We start from the raw sequence: 24,510 nt of genomic DNA on the forward strand, positions 1-24,510 counted from the left end.
GGACCTCTTAAACTACAGTCAAATGCTCTATTGCTGTTTAAAGCCCTTATACCGTTAAAAAAATTATGAAAATTTTTTTCCCCAGTAAGGGACCACTAGCGTGATCCAGCAAAAGTAAGTCCTATTGTTCTCAGCAGGAGATAGGGATTTTCTTAATTCGTTGCCACAGAAATAAGTGGAATTTAAAAATGCCCAGCTTTCGCTGCTTTGAGTCCAAAAATCCACAGATAAACGCAAAGTAGTGGAAGAACTGTATTTTGTGACATGCAAAGAGTGCCTAGACAAAAGTTGACTCAAAATACATTTCTAGAACATTCTTGCCACCACGGCCACAGAGGATATGCAACCTGCTAATGAAGATCTGCCAACGAACAGCAAACATCAAACGAATATGCAATCAACATGTCTGATTAATGACAACAATGTGAAACTTGTATTTAAACAATTAAAAGAAAAACAGTATCCTTGCAGAGTAAACTTGTCATTAATACAAATAGTAAGCAGGATGCATTTGTGGACTATTCACATTATTGCTCTGCTACATGAAGAATAGGCCCTTAACATGTGTGATAGCTCAGGTACGTTAAAATCAAACAGGACACATTTTGAGAAATAACAGCATTAGGTAGGCATTAAACATAATACGTGAAGATATGCACAGCCAAGAATGATGGACAGAAACTAAAAACTGGCTTGACTGAAGCATACTATCACATATCCATACTTTAAAAATGTTTTGTGCAAAAAAAAAAAAAGCTAACTTGTAAACTTAAAAAAAGAAGTCAGGATGTAGTATTTACCCAATACATTCTGTAAGCTATTAGTCAAATAATCCATTTTTGATTTATACATCTGGCAGACAGATGCAAAAGTCGACACAACTTCTGGCACAACATTTCCAATGATTTACACGCAGAGGTCCCAACTCAATGGAGACTTTAAAAATAAAAAGTTAGTTGTATTTTTTTTTTATGTCCCACTGAAATTACATTGCTTTAAATAGGAATTGAGAGCCACTGACTTTCAATGGATTGGGGTAAAACACTAACATTTAAAAACCTCATTCCAAAGTAAATATTTTAACTAATATATTTCTAACAGTCTTGCGTTCTTGTGTACTATTAGTTCTGGCAAACGACAAAAACAGTAAAGCTCTTAATATGGTATTAGCCACAATTAGGGTTGCCATGGTCCGGCTGGGGGCCAGGGATCTCCTGCCCCCCCCCACCAGGCCCTTCCCACCATAGCTCAACTGAGTGAAACAAGAATGCAGGGAAACAGGGGGGCAGCCGCTAGCATTCTAACATGCTGACACTGCTTACAGCATAACCAGAAGTGACGTCAGCATGACATGGGTGAGACACTAGCATTTAGTCAAAATTCTATGGTTAAGCAATAGAATTTTGGTCAAGTGCTGGTGTTGCTGATGATATCAATGAGCCCTCCATCCCATGCAACAGTGAGGCTCCTGCCTTGTGTTGGCAACCTGAGTGACAACATCTACACATTCTCCCTCTCAGCCACTGCAGATCTGGTCATGGTCTATTTCTTTTATACCTGAGCTTAAAACGCTAGGAGGAGACGGACTTTATGAAGTTCCCTCCTGATCTCTTAGCAAAAGTTAAGAGACTGACCAACATTGCAGCTGCACCGCCTGCTATGGAACACTAATGATTTCAAAAGGATCCTGAGCAGTATTAACCATTGGGACACAAAAATCGATCACCAATCTTTCTCGTGGAACAATAGCAATCCAAGTTCAAGTGTCGTGGGGATGAACACCTTTAGAGCAGACAGGTGTTTTCTTCATGGAACAGAGAACAGATGTTTGGATGCCAACCAGTGCTGCTGCCAATCACCTCACAGGTGGCTTCTTGATGTTCCAAAATGGAGGAGAAAAAAAAAACTGATATGGACAGATATGTCATTGGCAAAATCTGGAAATATCAAAGAGATGATGCAGATGATGCAGAGGCCAGAGTGACTGCCAATTCTCACAATTTATAGATGTGTATCTTGGGGTTAAAATACCTTCTCATAGCTATTTTTGGTTGTGTATTTATAGCTATATATGTGTGCGTGTATACATACACACACAAACACATACACACATAAATGTATATATAAAGACTGAAAAATCAGGATACATGGACAACAGAGGAGGGACAGATAATAACTTAAATATCTATGACATTGCATGAAATGACTTCTGCAATATTGGACAAAATGCACTTTGAACATGCGGTTATAAAAAACAACAACACAAAGAATGGAAAACACCACAAGATTCTGTAGAACCAACGCTGTATCACCACCAGTAGAGCACCGAGCAAGGCACCGTTGGAAAGACAACACACTTGAGAAAGTCTCTAAGTCAAGCAAATGCTAATCTGGTCGGAAAATTGGTGTCTTTGGTAAAAATTCTATAAGGATGACCTGTGTGGAAAAAAGAAAACATATACATACATTTAATGAATTATAGGCAGCCCTGTTGATTAACTTTTAAATATCTCAGCAACTTCTGCAAGTTTCTGTTAGAAGTTCCTAATTTCTAGGACCTAAACAGCTACTAAAAAGAAAATATTTGAACATGGAGCCTTAAAAATGAGAAACTTGGCTTTTGAAGTTTATCTGAACTGAACACGCTGGCTTGCCTCGGAACATGGGCAGAACTGGAGGTGACGACCCCCACCCCAAAACACGACATGACAAACCTTTTCTGAAACAGTAGTCTGTGGTATGACATATTGTCTTGTTATTTGAAGGGGGGGGGGGGTGTCACCAGACAAACACAAAAGCTTGTAAATACCCCTGAAATAACCATGGCCAGCATCTAAAAGCTAGATTTATAATTTGAGGAACAAGTGTTATGGAAAAGGAACAGCTCCATGATTAACTCAGAACAAGAATAACTTAAATCTGAAATAAACCAACCTTACAATTGCAACAGTGTTTTCCATTTCCCTCACCACTCGCTCACTCAGGTATTCAAGAGCCGCAAGCTTCACAGTTATACTTTCCTTATCTAAGAAAAACTTCTTGCAAGTACAAACGGATGATTGCCCTCTGCATTTATTTGAATGGGAAGGGGAATGGTTAGTAGCACTGCTTGATCAGTTATCTACAGACTAATTTATATTCCAAAGTGTTGAAGGTCAAGAGGGGAGAGTTCTGTTACAAACTTGCTGTTATCGGTAAGTCTATCTTATAAACTTTTGTTCAAACAAAAATTTGAAAAACTGTATATTAGAGAAAGAGAGCTTTAGCGCCCAGGTGTCAAACTCACGGTCCACCAGGTGTTATGGACTACAGGTCCCATCATCCCCTGCCAACATGATGCCGGCAGGGGATGATGGGAACTGTAGTCCATAACATCTGGAGGGCCGCGAGTTTGACACCTATGTGTAGCGATTCCAATTGAACCTGAGATACTGCATCAGGGCAAGTAAACTCTGTTCCTCAGCCAGAACAACTGGAGAAGTTAAAAAGGTACCTGCTCTATCTTGCCTGAGAGACATATGGAAAACCAGAAACACCAACATTTATACTTCGTGACTGCAGTCCTCCTGCAAATATCTTGTGTGACTTAAACGTATACTGTACTTTGAGCTATTATGACAAATTAATACATCGTTAGCTCTGAAGGTATAAATATTCAACTTTTGTTGATATGACAATGTTTAAATTTTGTTGGTTGTTGTGGGTTTTCTGGGCTGTGTGGCCGTGGTCTGGTAGAGCTTGTTCCTAACGTTTTGCCTGCATCTGTGGCTGGCATCTTCAGAGGTGAATCACAGAGGAAAGTCTGTTATACACTGTGTCCAGTGTATAACAGACTGTAATAGACTTCTCTCTGGGTTATACCTCTGAAGATGCCGGTCACAGATGCAGGTGAAATGTTAAGAACAAGATCTACCAGACCACGGCCACACAGCCCGGAAAACCCACAACAACCAGTTGAATCCGCCATGAAAGCCTTCGACAGTACTTAAATTTTGTATCTGAGAGTCATCTGCCAGTAAAATATGTGGTCTATGTGGTCAAATATACAATCATGACTCCACTGTACCTCTCCTTGGTAGAACCAGATGCAATGCTAAAAATACATATAAGATCAGAGGATTTAAAACCAAATTCTACAGATGTTTACCCACTAAGCACACTTTGGATTTTCTCTCAAGTATCCACAGTGAGTAAGTAGTCAACTATTAAAAATCCACAAAAAGGCTAGGCTGAGGATTCGGGCACCTACATGGACAAAAGCCAAATGGGACAGAGGTTCTATAGAAAGGAGAACTGAGTGCGACAAAGTGAAGAAGCTGGCTGCATCCAACCCATGAGGATGAATCCAAATGCTGTTTCCCAATTTTAAGGAGCATTTCCAGCAGGGAAATATAAATTTCTGGCCTCCTCTCACCTGCTGAAGCCCACAGAGTTCCCTGAAATGCTGCTTCAGGGGACCTTCAGAGGCAGAGTGAGGGGTGAACTAGGAGTCTGCAAGAAGAGACGGGTAGCCAGGGAAAGCTGCCTTCCCCTCCACTGGCAGAAAACAATGTTTGGATTCGAACCCTGGATGTTATGGCTCAATCTAATCGTTTTTATCACTTCCTCGCTATTTACAAAGCAACAAATGCTCTCTGAAGTGATCGTCAAATTTAAATGGAAATTTTAAGAATGCTACAGTGGTCTTAGAGATGCTGAGCTTATACTCCGCACTAAAGCCATTTGCTGAAAAGTGCCAGTTCCAAGAAGAACAAATTAACCTCACTTGTGGCCTTTCAGTTCTTGTACGTTTTCAGAAGCCCTGAAGTATTCCGTAATTGAAATCCTTACATATGCCAACCTCAAAAACCTGTGTCAAGTTTCCATTCTTGTCTCCAATTACTGCAAAGTTATAATGTGGTCTCCGATCATAAATTAACATGTTCAGTATAATAGATGATCATAAATTAACAGGTTCAGTATAATAGATGTTAAAAAGAAACAGTCGGTTGAATAGAGCTACTTGCAAAAAAAATGCATTTTGGGGGATCTTTTATGTTTTAGATTAGGAACAGGCCCTAGTATTTCCCCTTTCTTCACTGTGCTATCAGAAAAGACAATTTTAAGATAATTTCTAACTGTTTGAATACCGTTTTAAATCAATCTTTTAGCACGCTGTCTGTAATGCATGCATTGTGTTAAAGAATAGACAATAATTAAAAGGCATGGATGTATTTGTAACAGCTAAAGCTAAGAGGCTTCTGGATGGTTAGTCATTTAATTGTTAACCCCTACTTGGATCTTTTTAATTCTTAGTGAATGTCACAATGGTTATTTGTTTAAAAGTAGACAAATATCCCCAGACCTTTTCCTAGCAGGATTTAAAAGGAGTAGTAAGGTAAAGTGAAATAAGATGAAATGGCATGATGGCTGCGCATGGGGAAAAGGGGGTGGGTGGGTGGGAAATGGCACATATCAAGCCCTTTTTCAAGTAAGCAAACTCCTATACAGAAGATGAACATGGAGGGAGTAAGCGCCCACACCAACACGTTTCCTCCCCTACCTTTACGAGGGCAGACTTTTAGAAATGCAGGAGCAAAGCTAGTAAAAGCTGGAGTTACTTTCAAGAGCGCTGAGGTTCGGGGGCAGTTAAAAACTACAAAGTCTAAAGGTTTCCTAAGCTCCAGCAGCTTAGTTGAAAGGTCTCTTTCCATACACCAAGACTTGATTAGCATTATATTGCACGGCCCACATCTAACTCACGGTGTAACCAAAGTTGCAGTTATTTCTTTTTATACAGCAACTGAAAATTTCACACTCCATCAACACACATTCAGGCTATTTTATCTTGGCAATTAATTTATTATTTTTTCCCAAGGACACAGTGAAGCCTTGTTTTCAAGTCATTCATAACTTTATAAATCAGCCCTGTGCACGAAACCATACATCTGTGAACCGTAGAAAATCCTTGCCGCTCAGGCGATTAAGCTCTTGACACCTTTGCTGATTAATAATCGCGGAAAGAATAAGATCAGAAGCAAAATAAATGATCATTTAATAGAGAAACGCACAAAACAGCCCTTTAACTTACATATTCCATCATGTTATTCGATTCACATTTCCTTTTGCTTAGCCTCCAATGCAAGCACAGCTAGACAACGGGGAGAAAAAGGAGGAAGAAAAATGAGCTGTATTTTATCGCCAGCACAGAGACTAGCCCATTTGTCCACCTTTCATATTTCGCGTTCAACAAAAGCATCTGTTTCCATACTGTGCAATTCAGGCCCCAGCAGTACGGAGCGGCTCCCCGCGGCACTCACCTTGTGGTATAACCTATTGTTTTCCCATTCTAATAACTTCTCAATCGATCTTCGTGTCTGGAAGACAAATGGGAAAGGATTTTATTCTTGGGTAAGTTTAGAAAAAGTTTTGTTTTGCAGCTGCTTTTGTGTGGAAAAGGTGGGAGGGGAAAAGAGGTGCACAGGACACCGACTCAATACAGGGTGGTCCGCTGTGCTAGGAGTTTCCTGGAGCAGCTAAGATAAAAATGGCACATTTGCTTTAATCAAGGGCATTGTTGATACAAAGCAATTATAATATTTAAAAGGCTAGCGGAGCAGTTAGCGAACGGGATGGTAGAACTGGTGCTTTAACATGGGTCTCATAACTTGTAAGAACGCTGTTGCCGGTTAGTACTGGCGATGAAACAGAGTGAATGTAGTGGTTCTTAGACCCAAGTATCCTGTAACAAACCAATACAGGTCAGCTTTGACACACGATTGATAAAAATACTGAACAGAATTCCAACATAATTTATACAAAACATGGTGCCCTTGATTCACAGATCAAGCACCCAAGGGGGTTGTATTTATAATTCTATATCTGAGCTGCCACACAGATGCATTTGGAAACAGTTCAAAATCCATATGTTGATTGGTTTCTTGAATCTAAATTCTGCCATTTGTTGGAAACACTGAAGCCATCTTGCACTAAGCCTGCCCCTTGGAGACATAGTCAGTACCCCTATTTAGCTGTATTAACATGCTGGAACTATACCCTGCTGTTTATGGTCACTTCACTGCCGTATCATCCGACGCACACCAGCGAAATGGGATTTACTGGTCCTTGCGAACAAGAGGATAAATCAAGACGCCAGGTGTTGCGATGAGACCGGAGTTGCAGGTGCAAAGGCATGGATCACTGAGCCTTGTGGCAAATTCAACTCCATACAGCTGCAGCTTCCTTACAAGGCAAAGAAAAGTGGGGGGGGGAGGGGGAGAAGGGGGGGGGGAAGCATTTTGCCCATCCAACTCCTGCTAAACAAGTGGCGCTGAAAACACAACGTCAAAGGGAAGCAAGCCAGCAAGCTGGATTTGAGAAAAACTGCTACTTTAAAAAGTATTCTGCTTTGCCACATTTAGAAGGCAAATACACACACACACACAGCAGTTTCTTCTCGCTTACAACAACTACAGGAGTATGAGCCTGAACAACGGCCATGCAGATAAAACAATTCTTGCGCACTATTAAAAAAAAACCTTTCCCCTTATATTTCTAAAACAGAAGAGACTCGCAAGAACTTTGAAGCAGCTCTTAACAGCAATGTCTGAATTATTGCATTGTACTTTTAAAGTTCTGTTTCTTCTGACTAATACTTCTCTCTCTCTCTCTCTCCCTCTCTCTGTCTTTCTTTAAATGCTAAAAACAGTGCCTGCCCTCGAACAATGATCAGTAGACCTCACTTGTTTCTTTATAAAGATAGCCTTTTAGAGTCTGCTCTCCTTTTAAATGAAAATAGGGCAGCAGTTATGGTCACACTTTTGTTAATTTAGTTGCCAGTCAGCCCCAAATCAAAAGAAAATAAGGCTGCAGAGTGTAATTAACATTCAGTTCAGTCGTTTTTTGTCCCTTGTCTAGCCCCCCAAGCTTTGTTAAAATTGCCATCTGAATGCTGAAGGCTGTAGGGAAATCGATTTGATTCTAATCGCACCATGAAAAGAACATGATCTAACTGCTTTCAGCCCTCCGTAAATCTGTACTAGGCCTTTCGCACAATGCAACTTCCAATTTAAAAAGCACTGAATGTCTCGTCAATGACTTTGTGAAGGGAAAAAAAGAACAAGGAGCAGACATAAAAATTCCAATAGTTGTTTAAGCATCAAAGCTCATTTGCATCACAGCAAACCTGAAAAGGGCTGACCTCTCAAACCGCCTCTCAGGTCTATGAAGTTGTAGCCTTGACAAGCTCACATTGACAGAGCTCATTGACTCTGAAAGGCTACTCTATCAATGGTGGAAAATGGCAATAGGTTCTACTCCAAGCAGGCATCTGCCTGCCCACCCGCTGCTAGACCAATGGCAACACGGATTCACAAAACGTGAAGCTACCTTGTAATCTGCCTCGCCAAGAACCTTTTAAATAACAGATTAAGACTGCTGTACAATTTAAATTTCATTGCTTTCATGGAGGGGAGGGGAAGGGAGTGGGGGGAAATACTATGGAAAAAAGAAACCAGCTTCCAAAATACTGGTACAATTAAAATACTTTACAGGCCAAATAGAAAACTGGACGCAGAGGAGGCAGAATATGATTCCCGAGAAGAGGCATCCCTTTTTTGTTGTTGAAACAAACATCTAATTACAGTTTCTTTTATGGGGAGGAGGGATTAAATATGAAGCTGGATATTTTAAGTCAACATTTGCCGTTTCCCCCCCCCCAAAAAAGGGGGGTTTGATATTAAACAGGTTCAAGTAGAAGACAAATTAGTTCCTTTCCTCACAGTAAGGTTGTGACCCATTCTGTCTCCAAAGTCCAGTGTTGATAACGCGACTCTACTCCCCACCCCCGTCCCACGTAAACACCCCGATTTTGTAACCCGTGGTTTGTACATACAGCTTGCAGCGTTTGAAAAAAATAATCCTCAACATCTGCGGCGCATAATGTGAATGAAATCGCCTCTCAGCCGGGCGGGTTGAATTAAAGAGCATCCCACAGTTCTCTACGACAAGCTTCCGTGCCCCATACTTGACAGGTGAAAAAAAGGACCTGCACGTGGAGCTTAATTAATCACTGCACTTGACATCTCAGTGATTTACAGTGTGCAGCAGGTGAGAACAATCAAAACCCCAAAAGGACTCTTGATCTGAGTGCACGGCTCCCAGAACCACTAAGATGACAACCCTGCAAATTCTATCGAGAGCACGCAGCAAGCCCGCCAAGGGTCTCAATTTGCTCAGAAAAACAAAGCTCAAGTGGAACAGAGCTTATTAGGAGGGTTTAAAACTCACTGCGGTAGTTGTTACTTCTTTCAAACCAACATTTAGCCAAAATCAATTTTCAGTATCAGCGTATACACACATACAGGGAATTGAGCTTAATTATACAGGCCACCTTGAAAAGTGGAGAAGCATGATTAAGAAGCTACTCATAGGTATGATGAATGTTTACACAGAGGTAAATCTTATGGAACAAGTCCCAAGCATGTATTCAGACTTGAGCCTTCTTCGCCACCATTTATATTCTTGTGTAAAAAAGGATGCTTAACGAGAAACCAAATGAAATAGCAGAACAAAAGTTAAGAGCAGGTGGAATCCAATCTGGAGAACCGGGTTTGATTCCCCACTCCTACACATAAAGCCAGCTGGGTGACCTTGGGCCAGACACACTGCTCTCAGAACTCTCTCAACCCACCCACTTCGCAAAGTGTCTGTTTGGGGGAGGAGGGAGTTTGTAAGCTGCTCTGAGACTCCTTCAAGGTAGAGAAAAGAGGATATAAACTTAAACTCTTCTTCTTCTAGAGAATGATGGCATCAAATGGACATTTCTGTTTTCATATTACATCTTTGTTTATGGGACTTTCTGATTTTGTAGAGCTCTGGCACTGTGAATGATTGCATTTTACTCTTGGGAAAGGAGCCACAGAGTTCTGTTTCCAAGCAGTCTGAAAGAACAAAGACAATCTATCCATCTATGTCTATGGTTCTTCTTTCCAAGTACTGGTTTCTAAAACTTCCTTTAAGAAGTCTGCTATGACTTATGGATAAGAAACCTCTGGAAGTCCAGGGAAACTTTAAAAAAAGTTTTCTACACCATAAAGTGCAGATTACTGTATGCCAGTGTGGCAGGCTCCATTCCCAAAGACTTCCAATAGAATATTCATGCTATTTTGTTTATGCATTCATAACATTTCTGTCACACTTGAAGTGGCTTTTAATAATAAAAACACACTGAAAACTATAAGATCAAGAATCATAATACAATCATATTCATTAACACTAAAGGGCACAGATAGTTAAAACCAGCTAAAAAAGAATAGTAAACAATGAACCTGGAATAACAACACAACAATGATCAAACACTTTCCAGAACAAGCAGACAACTTCCAGAGGTAAAAACAATGGGTCCAAGTGCCCAGTGAGAGAAGTTTACAAACTGAATAAATAACAACAACAACAACAACAACAACATCATCATCATTCAGGAGTCCGGGGTTCCGCAACTGGGGGAAGGGACAGCAAAAGCTGTATCCCAAATACCCACCAATAGGTTCTCAGCAGTAAGCAGGTAGTTATCACGGGGGCTGGAATTAAGCTTAGGTTGATGCCCTCCTTCATGTACTTTGGAACAAAGTAATTTAGGGCTTTAAAGTTTAAAGACAACACTTAGCCCAGAAACAAATCGGAAACCAGTGCTGTCAATTTAGCCCTTGTCTTACATGTTCATCGCAACTCCTGTCCTCAAAAGCCAGCCCAAATGAAGAGGCCTTGCAAAAGACATTCAGAGACACTTTAGACATTAGGTTCTTCCTACAGGGAAGACATTGCTAAGAAAGGTAGAGAGATTGGAAACAGGGGAAGTTTGACATAGCAGCATCCAAATGATACTATACTATACTCTGGATTATACTGCAAGCAACTGTGCACACTATTCTTCCACTAGTATAAACAAATCCTGTCTTCTAGGAGCAGCAATAATTCTCATTCAATTAAACAAACGAACAGAACAAGCGAACATATATTTGTCCCTAGGAAACAAGTTAAGACTATTTGGTACAAGGAAGGACTTCTGGTTCACTGAAAGATACTGAAGCTGATGAAGGAAGGTGACATTCAAGTGATGTATGTTTAACAGGGAATGTTGCAGGAGACGAGATGTGAAATTCACTCGCAGATATGCAATAATGGCACATTCCCATCCACTACACATGCTTTTCCTAGAAAGCTGTGACTGGCAGGTCTTATCCTGTACACATACATGCATAAAAACCTATATAAGTGTTCCAGGTAGTTTTAACTCATTTCCTACACCAGAAACATTTCTGTGTATAGGGAAAAAACATGGCATACGAGAAAGCCATCACTCTGAAGGTCAAAACTCTGGTAGATCTGCCAAAGAGAACACTTCTGTGTGAAAATGCTTGGTTACTAGAAGTTAGAAATGTTGCAGTTAGATAAGGAGGCAGGCAACCTGAAAAAGTTAGGTCCATCAAGAAGGGCTTGAGATGAAACAAACACTGAGAATGAGCAAATGATACCATATACAAGACACAAGACTGGTATATATAGGTTTTAGTATGACATTCCTGGATTCCCTGGCGCATGTGTTGGTGACATGCCTTTAAGCTTAAATTCAGGTATTGCAGGAGGATTCTAATCAGTGCTCAGAATTATAGGAGGGGGAATAAACCAAAAATAAATAAATAAATAACTCGTCTGCACCGTCACATTTACACCGCAACTCATAAGAGTTTTTTCTTCTTTTCAACATATTAAGCCAATATGTCCCCCCTGATGGCTCTATATTTCAAATGTTTAAAGCTTGAATGTTGTAAGGTATTTACAGTGGAGTTCCGTGAGGGAAGACAAGCAAAACCATACTATGTATCTTCCAGAGGATTTATTGGATATAGGCACTCCCTGTCCTCTGCAACACACTTTGGCTTTTCACTATGCCAGAAAACTGCCCTGGATCAGACTGGAGAGAGCTAAGGAGCGGAGAGGCCCTTCTGCACTGCAGGCCACCTCACTAGGATCTTATTCTGCGCCACTTATGGTGTCTGCATATGGCAGCACACTCCTTTTAATGATCCTGCATATCAGTGTCTGCAGACCTTGACACATTCTGGGGCAACCGAACTACCCCTTTGAACAGAACCTTGAAGTTCATTTCTCTCACTCTACCAGCTTTGCAAGCCTTTGCTGAAAACTGCCCACTCATGTTGCAAAATGCTCTTCCCTGCAATCACATGGAAGCTCAAAGGTATTACAACCTGCTTGACTGCAGCAACTCATATGGCAAGCTGCTTTCCTCTGTTTTTTTGCTGACTAAGTTTTAAGGGACAGGTAAAGATAGTCTCATTTTCCCGTTGCCAACAGTATGGGTTGTTTCCTATGCTACTGTTTCAACTGGAATTTTTATTTGATTTCTGATTTTACTGTATTGTGAGCCACTTTAAGAACTATGCTTTAAGGCAGCACACAAAAGTAAACGGAGATTTGGATCATTTCATTGGTTGGTAAGCAAAACCTTTTGAAACTATGAGGCAGTCACAGGGTTCCGAATGCTATAGGCTTGATCAGGGCAGATAAAAATCAATTATTTAAAAAAACCCTAATTAAAAAAAATTAAGTCAGCTTTTTAAAATTTAACTCAGATTTTTAAAACCAAAATGCATTCTGAGGGGAAAATCTATCCAAAGATAGTTTAAATAGTTTTGTATTTACGTTATCATTCAAAGATTATTCATAGTGAAATAAGAATTCATTTTCTAAAATGTAGCATGAGACTGTACATTCCTGCAACATTTAAATTGTTTGGTAAATGAATTCCATCAATCCATTCACAATGTTTCTGTAAGTTTATTTTGGACAGTTTTTCCATATAGAAGATATTATCACACATGCTTGGTTCTGCAGTTCTCAAAACTGTGAATTTGTGTGTGCAAAGATAACATGCCTGTTCTTCACAGTAAAAATGTTATAAAATAAAAACATACAGTGTAAGGCCTTAATCCCATTGTTTCACCTGAGTGGCAGAGGCTTATCTGGTGAACCAGGTGTGTTTCCGCATTCCTACATTCCTGCTGAATGACCTTGGGCTAGTTACGGCAGTTCTTCTGAACTCCTCTCCTCAGCTGCATTTCACTCCACCTCAACAGGGTGTCTGCTTGTGGGCTAGCTTATGGGAAGGGAAAAGGAGCTTTTTGTAAGCCGCCTTGAGTCTCCTTACAGGAGAGAAACGTGGGGTATAAATCCAAATTCTTCTCTTCTTCTTTGCAAATCTGTGTACACTTAATCAACCCCTACATCTTCACGGCTACATTTCAAAAAGTTCAATGAATAGAATATTGTTTGGGGTGGAATATATCTGCACGAGGAGCTAAGTGTGAGGAGGGAGGGGGAAGCAGTAAAAATGAAAGTAAACCATCTTGGGCAAATATTCCACAAGTATTGGGATCTGTGGTTTACCATATTATTCTCTCCCTGGAGAAAATTTATAATGGCAGCAGGCCATAAAAGAGACGAAGTTTGGGAATACTTTAATGAGGTTCCTCTTCCTATGGGTAAGACAGCATTATTCTAAAAATGAAACCTTCACCTGGTTGTAGATATTAAGATTATATGAGCAAGGATTAGTCTTGATGTACAAAACCCTGTTTTAAATCACATCCTGTTGACGAATATTTTAAATCGTGATTTAAATTGATTTGATTTAAATCAAATCCACTCTGGACTGGATCTAGCAGAGTTATTCCATAAATGACACTGCTTTTCTCCTGCGTAAGAAGTCTTCCCCTGATTCAAGAAACCTGAATGGGCAGACAGCACATGTGCAGAGGGAATCTGCAGACAGGAGATAACCATTCTGCCACTACAACCCAAAACACACTCTGAAGAACTGTGACTAGCCCAAGGTCACCCAGCAGGCAATTGTCGGGGAGCACAAGCTAATCTGGTTCACCAGACAAGCCCCCGCAGCTCAAGTGGCAGAGCGGGGAATCAAACCCGGTTCTCCAGATTAGAGTGCACCTGCTCTTAACCACTGTACCACGCTGGCTGCCACAATTTGGGCAACGGATCAACAAAGTACAGAAGAAGCCAGTAGTGAAGTTGCAAGGTCTGAATGGTGAGCCAAGGAAGCACAGTCTGACTTACTCTTTTACTGAGGCAAATCACTGGCCACATACTACAGCCTAAAGTGCAGCAGCAGCAAAGGCAGCCACAGAGTAGCCATCGGACGTTAACTGGGAGATTCTTCTTAAGACAGCCGTTCACTCTGCTGATGCTGGCTTTAAATTCTTCAGGTGCAACCTATTAAAAAAAAGAGAAATACATTTCCAATATTTCATTGATATCCAAAGCTTCTTTTTTTCCCGTCTCTACAAAGCAACATAAACTGACCAAACTACACTTTTTGCCAGCCTGAACAGATTTGGTTTCACAGCTACTTACTTTTCCTGTTAACGATGAAGGAAATTCGGCTTCAAATTTGTTGCTCAGCCCAAAACTAAACAAAACAAAATGAACACGTGTTATCAGACTACCCGAAGCAGCAAACAGATTTTCACACTTTAGCTGGCAATCACATTGGCTGCAGTACAATTCATCCTGTGTAAACTGGACGTGACAGGAAGCTGCACTCATGGTTCTGATGCACAAATTCACATGCATTGGAAAGTTTGGATGGTACCCTACTGGTCTGTACAGTTAATGGTGGTGCACTCCATTGGCATATACCATGTTTCACCAACAGAAAAACCTCGGCACCCAGTTTAATGTAGAATATTAAGCCACAACAGTGACTGGATGCAACCCTTTCTCTCTTTTTCACACTCAAAATCTTTATTTCAGTGAACACCAGTACAACCAAAACAGGATCAATGAAAGAACTTGTGAAGTGTCTCCAAATGGAACAGATACTGATGCATGTCAAAAGGGTACTATCAGACTGGAGGAGGAGTATATGTCTTAATGTTTTCTTTATTTGCATGGGTTAAATAAAGTGAATTTTGGAAGGAGGAGGAGGAGGAGTTTGGATGTATACCCTGCCTTTCTCAGGAGACTCAAAGGGACTTTCCCTTCCTCTCCTCGCAACAGAAACTTTGTGAGGAAGATGGGGCTGAGAGAGTTTAATGAACTGTTACTAGTCCAAGGTCACCCAGCAGAAATGGGGAAACAAATCTGGTTCAACAGATAAGACTCCACCGCTTATGTGGGTGAGCAGGGAATTGAACCTGGTTCTCCAGATTAGAGTCCATCTGCTCTTAACCACTACATCACACTGGCTGTCATGGTAAGCCATCTATGATACATCTATTATAGAATGGTCGATGGAATCTTTACAATGTGCCTATTAGACTTGGTTTGCTGTAGTTGATGCCTTTCAAGCTAAGTATATGTGTGCAGTTCATTCCCCACATTGTGTCTACCCGTAAGGATTATTTCATTTGTTAGAATGTACTGCATGTGCTTATAAATGTAGTCACCTTAAGATATTTACAATAAAACTCATTAACGTCAAATCATGACAGCAAAGCAACGCAATGCACAGGTAGAACGACAACATTAACAACAAAGGTTAGTAGAAAAGCAGATCAGAATCAAACTAAGCATAATAGTGTAACTGGCTTCCTAAGATAAGGAGAGATGAGCATGGAGTATTTGGAAGAGTATTTCAAAGACATGGTACTACCAAAGAACATTTCCTGGTACGGGCAGCCATATTTCTTCAACTGACGGAATATTCAGCAGACTTCCATAGATCGTCTCGCAGAGGCCCATTATTCATAAGATGCCTGCTGCACGGCAGGGGCAAATGTCCATTGCAGCAAGATTTCTTGTATGGATGTATTTCTGTGAGCCCCGCTTTCAATTTCCATCCTCCGTGTGCCAAACAACACCACTTTAAGTGCAACTTTACATTTTTTCCTAGTTGCCCATGTTTGCTGAAGCATGTTTCCCTTTCAGATGTTGCCCACAGAAGGGCATAGTGCAAATAATCTGCCCTGATGCACTACACTGGCAGATAATACATCTTTGGAAACTGTTTTTTAAATGTGAGGTGAATAAAGGCAATCTAAGCATCAGAAATGCAATGAGCTGAATAATGGGATCATGAGTTGTTCTTCCTTTTACTGAATCAGGCTGGAATTTTTTGAAGTTGGCAGAGTGTATGAGGAGAGCATTACAGTTACACTTGATTTTTGTAGCCACAGCATCTCATGCTATGGAAATAAATAAAAATCTGCAAAAACAGACAAACTAACATTGGGAGTTGAATGGGAAATATAAAGAGCCCCCAAAGTTACAAAAGCATTAATGCTATGGATTGTGTGTAACTTCAACGAATTTGGGTCTTAAAAAGTGTTGAAGAGTCTCTCGATCTGTTTTGTTCCTTTGGACTCTTTCTTGCAGTTTCTTGAGCCAGCTTAGTATAATGGTTAAGAGCAGGTGGACATTGCCCCTGGGTGACCTTGGGCTAGTCCAGTGGTTCTCAACCTGTGGGTCAGGACCCCTTTGGGGGTTGAACGACCCTTTCACAGGGGTCGCCTCTCTGCATCAGTGTTCCCCATCTGTAAAATGGATAAATGTTAGGATTGGGGGTCACCACAACATGAGGAACTGTAAAGGGTTAAAGGGTCGCGGCATTAGGAAGGTTGAGAACCACTGGGCTAGTCGCAGCTCTTTGGAACTTGCTCAGCCTCACCTACTTCACAAGGTGTCTGTTGCGGGGAGAGGAAGAGAAAGGAGTTTGTAAGCCCCTCTGAGTCTCCTTACAGGGGAGAAAGGGGAGGGGGTTATAAATCCAAACTCTTCTTCCCGAAGAAAACCTGCTACTGGAAACAAAACTTTTTTTTAGAACAGAAAGTTCTTTGGTAGGTGCACACCTATAAGCACATATATGGATAATTACATAATAATTCAAGAAAGCAGAGACCTCTAAAAAGAGAGGCACTGAATATCTTACAAGACACCAAATGATAGGAAACAGGGTTACTGTAGGCATACCCATTCCCCCCCCCCCGCCCTCCCGGTTTTCCTATCCCCTCCCCCGTCCCATCAATTGGGACATCGACTTCAGTCACACCCACACTGTTAATGAGGCTAGGTGCGGAACATCTGCAGAAGGAACTTCAGCACAAGCTCTGGAAGTAATCATGCCATCCTTAACCGTAAGTGACTCTGAAGGTCAAGCGGCTGCCTTCAAAATACCTTAAGCTCTCAGGGCATGTGTTATTCTCTCATCTTGACCTCCCTTCTTTCTAGTAGCCAAAAAAAAGGTCTGACCTTTTGCTCCCAAGAACACAATTAACTGTGGAGAAGAGATTATACCATAAAAAAGAATCATAATGAACCATGATGGCCTGATAATTAGCCACTAATAACTCCCATGCAGGGAATCAGCACACAGGAATTCCAGACAAGAGCTCTGAAAGAGTGTTAATATATGTATGCAAGACTTCAGGAATGGAGGATGTTTTCCAAATTTAGTTGCCCTATCAAATCCAGAATGATTGCACACAACTTTATGGTGCTAGAAGGAAGCTTATTATGTAGCTTAGAACACTGTAGCTATAAAGACGGTTATGTCCCGTCTCCTTAATGACAAGGGTATCAGCGTCTTAAGGTAATTTTATAACATCAACCAATATAGAAGATGAAAAACAGCTTTTAAAACTAAAACAGGTCCTATGAAACCGAGAGCTTATTTTAAACCAGATTTTTGTTTAACATGCAATATTTAATATGGTATTGTTGGAGGCAACTGTATTGTACTGCTGAACCTTCAATATTATTTATTTTTAAAAGGCATGTCTCAAAACTAACTCCTGGCTTTCTAAATAAAAGTTTTTAAAAGTTACAGAGAAAGGTGGTGTCATGAGCCAGTCCCTGGATGCTGAAGACTCTGATGTATAGAGCCTGAAGACACTGTGGAGACAGCAGACAGCAGAACCAGCTCCAAGCCTTTCCCTGCAAGCCAAGGCAGAACCTGATGCTGTGCAGCTGGGACAGCTATTAGACATCTCAGAAGAGCGAAGAGTGTAAGGAGGCAAGTGCATGAAGGAGACAAAGGCAGAGGCTACAGTTACAGTTACAGAGTAAAAGGAGACGTGCTTGCATTGCTGCTAGGTATGGTAGAATGCTCTGCAAAATGGAGGCATCTGCATCTGAGGAGGACTGAGTCCTTTCAGGATCCTAGCCTCATTTGCCAGAATCTCCTATATAAACCTTGTCTTGGGCATGGCTCTGTCTGGGTGCAACGAGTGAACTCTAACACAGGTTTGTTCCTAAGGGCTACATAACAGGTGCCTAAACATAGTGAAGTCTATTTGTTTGCCAAACTACAATTTGTTCAGCTTTCTATATTAGAGCTGTTTCCAAAACCAGGAAGACGCACAGAGAGGTGCAGAAGCGTAACAAAGCAGACTTCAACACCTCACAAATAAACCTCTGTTGGTTGATGACAACTGAATATCCTTGTATCTTCAGGCACTCCCTTCTCTTTCCTCAAGAGAACCTATTAGAAAGCATACTTCAGTTCAAATAGGTTTAATCCGTTGATTTTCAGCCCTCACAAACCGGAACCCACAAAGGGTATGCATCATTTTTTGAGTATTTTGTGAGTTTGGGTTTAATAGTTCCAATTTAAAAAAAAACACCCTGAAAAAGCAGACTCCCAATACCAGCTTATTTCAGGAATTCATTTTTCCCAGGTCTATTAAACCTAAATCTAAAAAATTCCACCTCCCTTTGAAGTCCATGTAGACTTGGGCAGAGCTGAATGCTGGGCCTTGTTGAGCTGCCTTCCAGCCAGCAGGTAAGTGAGTGGGAGAGGGAAGGGGAAGAGGTATTTTTTTTAAAAAAAATGGCAGTGGGGGTCAAAGCAGCCAAATAATGGCAGAGATTCAGGATCCGCTTTCAGCTCTCTTAAATTCCCACCATTTTGTTTGGGATACAAACAAAACAACAAATGCTGCTAAGGTTTGACTTTGCCAAATGCACGCCCCCCTAGAACCCTCCCCTAGACAATGGCATGAGATCCACTGAGCTGTAAACACATACCATCACCATCACATGACATGGTCAGAATTATAATCTCACCAATGTCAGGGCCAGGACCCAAAGGACCAAGAACAGGAAGCACAATCACCAGCACAACTTCCTCTGGGCACTGCTCTAGGGCAAATATCTATATCTAAATTTATTCAAGCATTCATGCAACATCTTCACAGAATAGATTAATGTAAACCAAAAATAAGTGTATCGCTTCCCCAAGATTACACTTTTAAATGCATCTGTTTGGGGTTTGGAGGAACACATAAAAGGCATGATGTAAAAAGGAAGGCACGGAAGAAACTTGAATACAGTTACAATCAACTTGCAAATGAATCTTATGACTGCTCATTCAAAAATAAGCCTCTTGGCATTCAATAGGGCCCTACTGCTTTGCAAGTATACATGAGACAGCAGTCTAGGGGGTCAAAACTTTGTAGACAACCTGAAGGATTACACAGGACCCCGACTCTCTGAGGTGCCTTTCCCCATCATCACTCCAGCTGAGTCCAACTATATTTGCATGAACATGTGGAGCAGAGTTTCCATCCCCAGGAACGCTCTCCTTGACCATGTGCCCTTTCCCCCACCAGGCCACCTCATGGCCTGTTTGGTTGTCTGCACTCACACTTGCCACCAGTCCACAGAAGACCAGCTCTGTGAAAGATGGGGCTTAGCACCACAAGCATGTAGATGGAGCATTGGAGGAATGGACAGCAAATGTGCCAGGCCAGATTAGAAGGAAAGAAGGCAAGAATGCTTCTGTAAGGAAGGGACTCTGTGGCACAAGCACAAAAAATACTAGAAGACTAACTGGTGAGGTAGCAATGGTTGAGCCAAACTGTGGCAGATAAGAAGAGATGAGACAGCCATACCAGGAAAGAGATGTCTGAAGATGAGTGCACCAAAGTAGAATCCTTGCTACTCAGTTACTTTCCTTCGGTATCCTGCTATTTCTTGTAATGTGTATATCAGGGGTGGCCAACCTATGGTGCTCCAGATGTCCATGGACTACAATTCCCATCAGCCCCTGCCAGCATGGCCAACCTATGGCACTCCAGCTGTCCATGGACTACAATTCCCAGCAGCCCCTGCCGATTGGCTTTGCTGGCAGGGGCTGATGGGAATTGTAGTCCATGAACATCTGTAGCTCCATAGGTTGGCCACCCCTGGACAGAGACAGAAGACATGGTGCCCCTGCTCTCAACTGTTCTTTTACAATATTTCGACCTTGCCTTTTCCCCGTGGCTCACAACATGTTACAAATTCAAAATTAATACAAAACACAATAAAAACCAAAACGACTCTCTCCCCCAGCCTTAAAATGTTTGTAGCCTGTAGCCTATCAAAAGCCCCAGCAAATAAAACAACCTTGCAGCAGGATGTTGTGGGTCTTCCAGGTTGTATGGCCGTGTTCCAGTAGTATTTTCTCCTGACGTTTCGCAGATGCAGGCAAAGTAGCAAACATTCATACATCCACGGCAGGTCCTTATTTTCTGGACCAGCTGCCATAGCTTCCAGACTGCAAGCCAAAGACCAAGTCTAGGCCTGACACTTGTATATTTATATGTCCATTTTACTTCAGCAAACTGTCCGCATCCTCCGTAACAGTAACTAGAAAAATCTGAACAACCAGAATTTAACCACCAAATGTTAAAAATTGAATGTTTTACACTGAGACTCTATAAACCATTCAATTTCACTTGAAAATGCAGGTAATTTTTAAGTCAAATCCCAGTGTTATGAGAGGCCTAGGAAAATCAAACCACAGTTGACTTATGGCAGTTATGAGAGGCCTAGGAAAATGAAACCACAGTTGACTTATGGCAACCCCATATTGTTTCCAAGGCTAGAGGCATTCAGAGATGGTTTGTCATTGCCTGCCTCCACGTCCTGCCCTACCTCCTCCTGATCTTTTTTTTTCCTCCTTCCTGCAAGAAAGGGCAGTAAGCTCCTTTTTAACCAGTCTGTGAGTAAATGTGTCACAGTGGTTTGAGGGAGAAGTTGACCACATCCAGCCAAAAGGACAACAGAAGGCCTGGATCTGTCGAGAAGCAGTGAGAACCCAGCATGATCTCCTCATGAGGATTAGGTATCCTAGCTGCAGAAATGCATCTTTGATTAAAGAACTGTATATGTCCACAGCGAACCTACCTTGTTTTTCAAAGAGAATATTCTAAAAGAGAATTTATTCTAAACAAGAATATTTCATAGGAGGTTTTTCAGTGCAATTTTTCGACTGGAAAAACCGAAAGAAAAGACCTCAGGGAAAGGGGGGAAAATAGGTTTTTTTCTGAATTTTTTCCCCCAGGCCTTCACATCTCTACACAGGAGAGAAGAATACTATTATGTGAAGAACACTTTGTCCATTGGGAATAAAATCCCAGAAGATACTTTGGTAAAGAAATAAATACAACTCTTTGATAGTTTGCATCAATTGCTAGTAGAATATTGCAGCATTTATCTGTACTGCATCCAGAGATTAATTTTCCTCCAGAGAAAATAGCTGTATTCTACATTAACAGCAACCTCTAAAACAAGCCACCTTGGAGACTTCCAGCACTATCTCCTATAATTGTTTACACTTTTCAAGGCACATTTTAAGCACTTCTATAGGGATGGGGATGCCAATTTATTTACTAGAAACATTTCTAGCTTATACTTTGATCCCAGCAGGTCCTGGTTGGGTAGGAGACAATTCTAACCTACAATAAATATCTAAAAGAAAACCCCAACCAGTCACTAGAAAACACCAATTTAAGATTAATAAATTTCAGTAGATTAAAACAAAAGCAGATCTTTAAGAACAGACCTTAAAACTACATGCCGAGGCCCCCTGAAAGAAGACTGCTTTCAACAACTGCAGGAAAAACAATAACCGATGGATTCTCCTTGCAAGGACATGAGAGGGCTTTTTCTCTGATGACCATCTCGCTTCAGTCACAGAACTTGCATACAGAATTTTGTTTGTTTGTTTGTTTATTTCCATGTACTTATTTCCTGCCCATCACCAATGTCCCTGGGCAGGATATGAACATAAAAACAATCACAAAGCCATCATAAAATCTCCTTTAAAAGCCATCCCCACCACACCCTAACCCCCCCTAAAAATACATAATCATCCATCCCCCATAATGCCGACCCGGCAACACATTTCTGAAATTGGGCTGGAACTGAGGTCCCTCATGGCCAGCAGAACTATAGAGAAGGCGATCCCTCAGATCTTGCTGTCTGTTGTCTTTCAATCAGCACTAAGTGCAATAATCCACCTTTCAATCAGCACTTTAAGGCAACTATCAGCACTCTAAATGAAGCCCATAAATTAACCCAGTGGAATTTTTTAAAAGGGGCTAGAACACTCTTAGCAGCCCGCTCTTACTATCGATTGGCTGCCATATTCTGGAGCAGTGGCAATTTTCCACCCACTTTTCAAAGGCAGTCCCACACAGAACACATAAGCAAAACAGTCTGGTCTGGATGTTGCAAAAGCATGAGTAACTGTGGCCAGATCCCTAGACTAATCTTAGAAGTGGTGTAACTGGTGACCCAACCAACCAACACACACAGTATTTCTGGCCACAGCTGACATCTGACCATGAAGGAATAGCACATGAATCCAGGAGCACCTTCATACTCCACTGTGCTTTCAGGGGAAGCAAAGTACAAGGGAAGCAAAGTACTTCGTACTCCTTCTATTGTGAAAGCACAACATCCTTTTCCATACCACATTCTCTCTTATCTTGTCAGAATTAGGTTTCAGTTTTTTTATCCCTGTCCAGTCCATCACAGCGACCAAATTCGATTTTAAAAGTTAAGCTGCCTCCTGAAGATGGGATGGAAGTGAGAAATAAAAATGGGTATAATCAGAAAATTATAGTGAAACCCAAAACTCTGGGTCACCTTCCTCATTGATTTCATTCAAGGTCAACAACCAACTTCATCCTTTCCTCTCTTCTATCTGAAGAAATCTTTTCCTGAACGCCGAATAATGATCAAGATCAGGCAAGTGGAACTGCATGGTTTGGCCCAGTTACACACCAAGGATGCAAACACTTCACAGTCATCAAGTCTGGCAACTTTACAAACAACTCTGTTAACCAGCATCAACTGTGACCTCAGAGTACAGGCATCTATTACCATTATGCTGAAACCAAGCACAGATACATGATTAATTATTGTACATACAAGGTAACATTCCCTGCTGAGTTATGCTGACAGTAGGTACCTGCACTTGCAGTTAAAACACTCATAACTGCATTGGATATCCTTGGTGAATCAATTGCAACCATTCAACTAATATTAAATGGTATACTCCACGTACTGCAGACCGAACATTGTTAATGCACACCTATGGATCTTCACTGAAGAAAGGTACCCAAAGAAGAAGGGGGCTGCAACCAACCCGAAATGACCAAAAACAAAAAGAAGTGGAGGTATATGTGTGTGTGTGTCTCTCTCTCCACACACACACACACACACACATATACACACAAGCACTAAACTATACAAATCCAAATAAACTATAACTATCTACATAAACATCCTTTGATAAATAAAGCAAAATAATCACAACATAAAACTATTATACTATTAATCAGAAAAAAGGTAAAACCTATTCTTACAAAAACATATTCATCAGCTGCCAACTATATTTTTAAAAGGCACAAAGGAGGCATCAATCATAAACAGTATTGTAGATAATATGCCCGAAATAAAATTACAAATCATGATTCTCTTGTTAAACCATGCTCAAAGAATCTTTCTTCAAAAGGCAACTTTCAGTAACCTAAATGTAATTTTAACTGCTACGTGTGTATAAAAATAACCGAATAAAAGCATGCATTTATCAAGCTAAAAGATGTTGAAACACATTTATTATGCCAATAAAAGGGTGGTTGTTGTTGTTTGAAACACTTTAAATGGTCTGCCTGAGGAAGTTGGGGAGACTTCCACTCTCACAGCTTTCCACAAACTGTGCAAAATTGAATTATTCAAGAGAGTTTTTCTACACCAGCAACAGACTTCCATTGTACTAAAGCAGGGGTGTCCAACTCTGGCGCTTCAGATGTTCATGGACTACAATTCCCATCAGTCCCTGCTGGCATGGCCAAGAGTTGCAGTCCATGGAAATCTGAAGCGCCAGAGCTGGACACCCCTGTACTAAAGCATTCAGAGTTACTTAGAAAAATTATTAGGGGCTGTGATTCAGACCTTTAGCCAGATGACTGATCCCTGTAGACACTAGTCATGATGGCAAATGTTCTGTTAAGAAATATTTCCTAATACCTTGTGCTTTAGTAAAAGTAAAGTGGCCCCATGAACTTTCTTCAAGGAGACCTAGCTTGAAGTTTAAACTCTGTCTTGGATTTTTGCTATGGTTTTGGAAGCAATCATCTTCATTTTCTTACTTTCAACATTTAGTAACAACATGTCACATTAGTTTGAGGACAACCACGTTATGAGATCAAATTTAAAATG

General features: G+C 41.0%; 1 protein-coding gene across 1 annotated transcript in view; it reads right to left on the bottom strand.

Moving 5' to 3' along the window:
* Positions 1-239: 239 nt before the first annotated feature.
* CHIC2 (cysteine rich hydrophobic domain 2) overlaps positions 240-24,510 on the bottom strand; it is a 29,247-nt gene continuing 4,976 nt past the window's right edge. Inside the window, exons 2-6 of the mRNA XM_048510174.1 lie at positions 14,431-14,485; positions 14,134-14,289; positions 6,300-6,356; positions 6,071-6,130; positions 240-2,436 (exon numbers count right to left, since the gene is read on the bottom strand). Of these exons, the coding sequence (XP_048366131.1) occupies positions 2,386-2,436; positions 6,071-6,130; positions 6,300-6,356; positions 14,134-14,289; positions 14,431-14,485 (379 nt within the window). The 3' untranslated portion in view covers positions 240-2,385. The remainder of the gene's footprint in view (positions 2,437-6,070; positions 6,131-6,299; positions 6,357-14,133; positions 14,290-14,430; positions 14,486-24,510) is intronic.

This window comes from Sphaerodactylus townsendi, linkage group LG10 (assembly GCF_021028975.2).
Source record: "Sphaerodactylus townsendi isolate TG3544 linkage group LG10, MPM_Stown_v2.3, whole genome shotgun sequence".
NCBI lineage: Eukaryota > Metazoa > Chordata > Lepidosauria > Squamata > Sphaerodactylidae > Sphaerodactylus > Sphaerodactylus townsendi.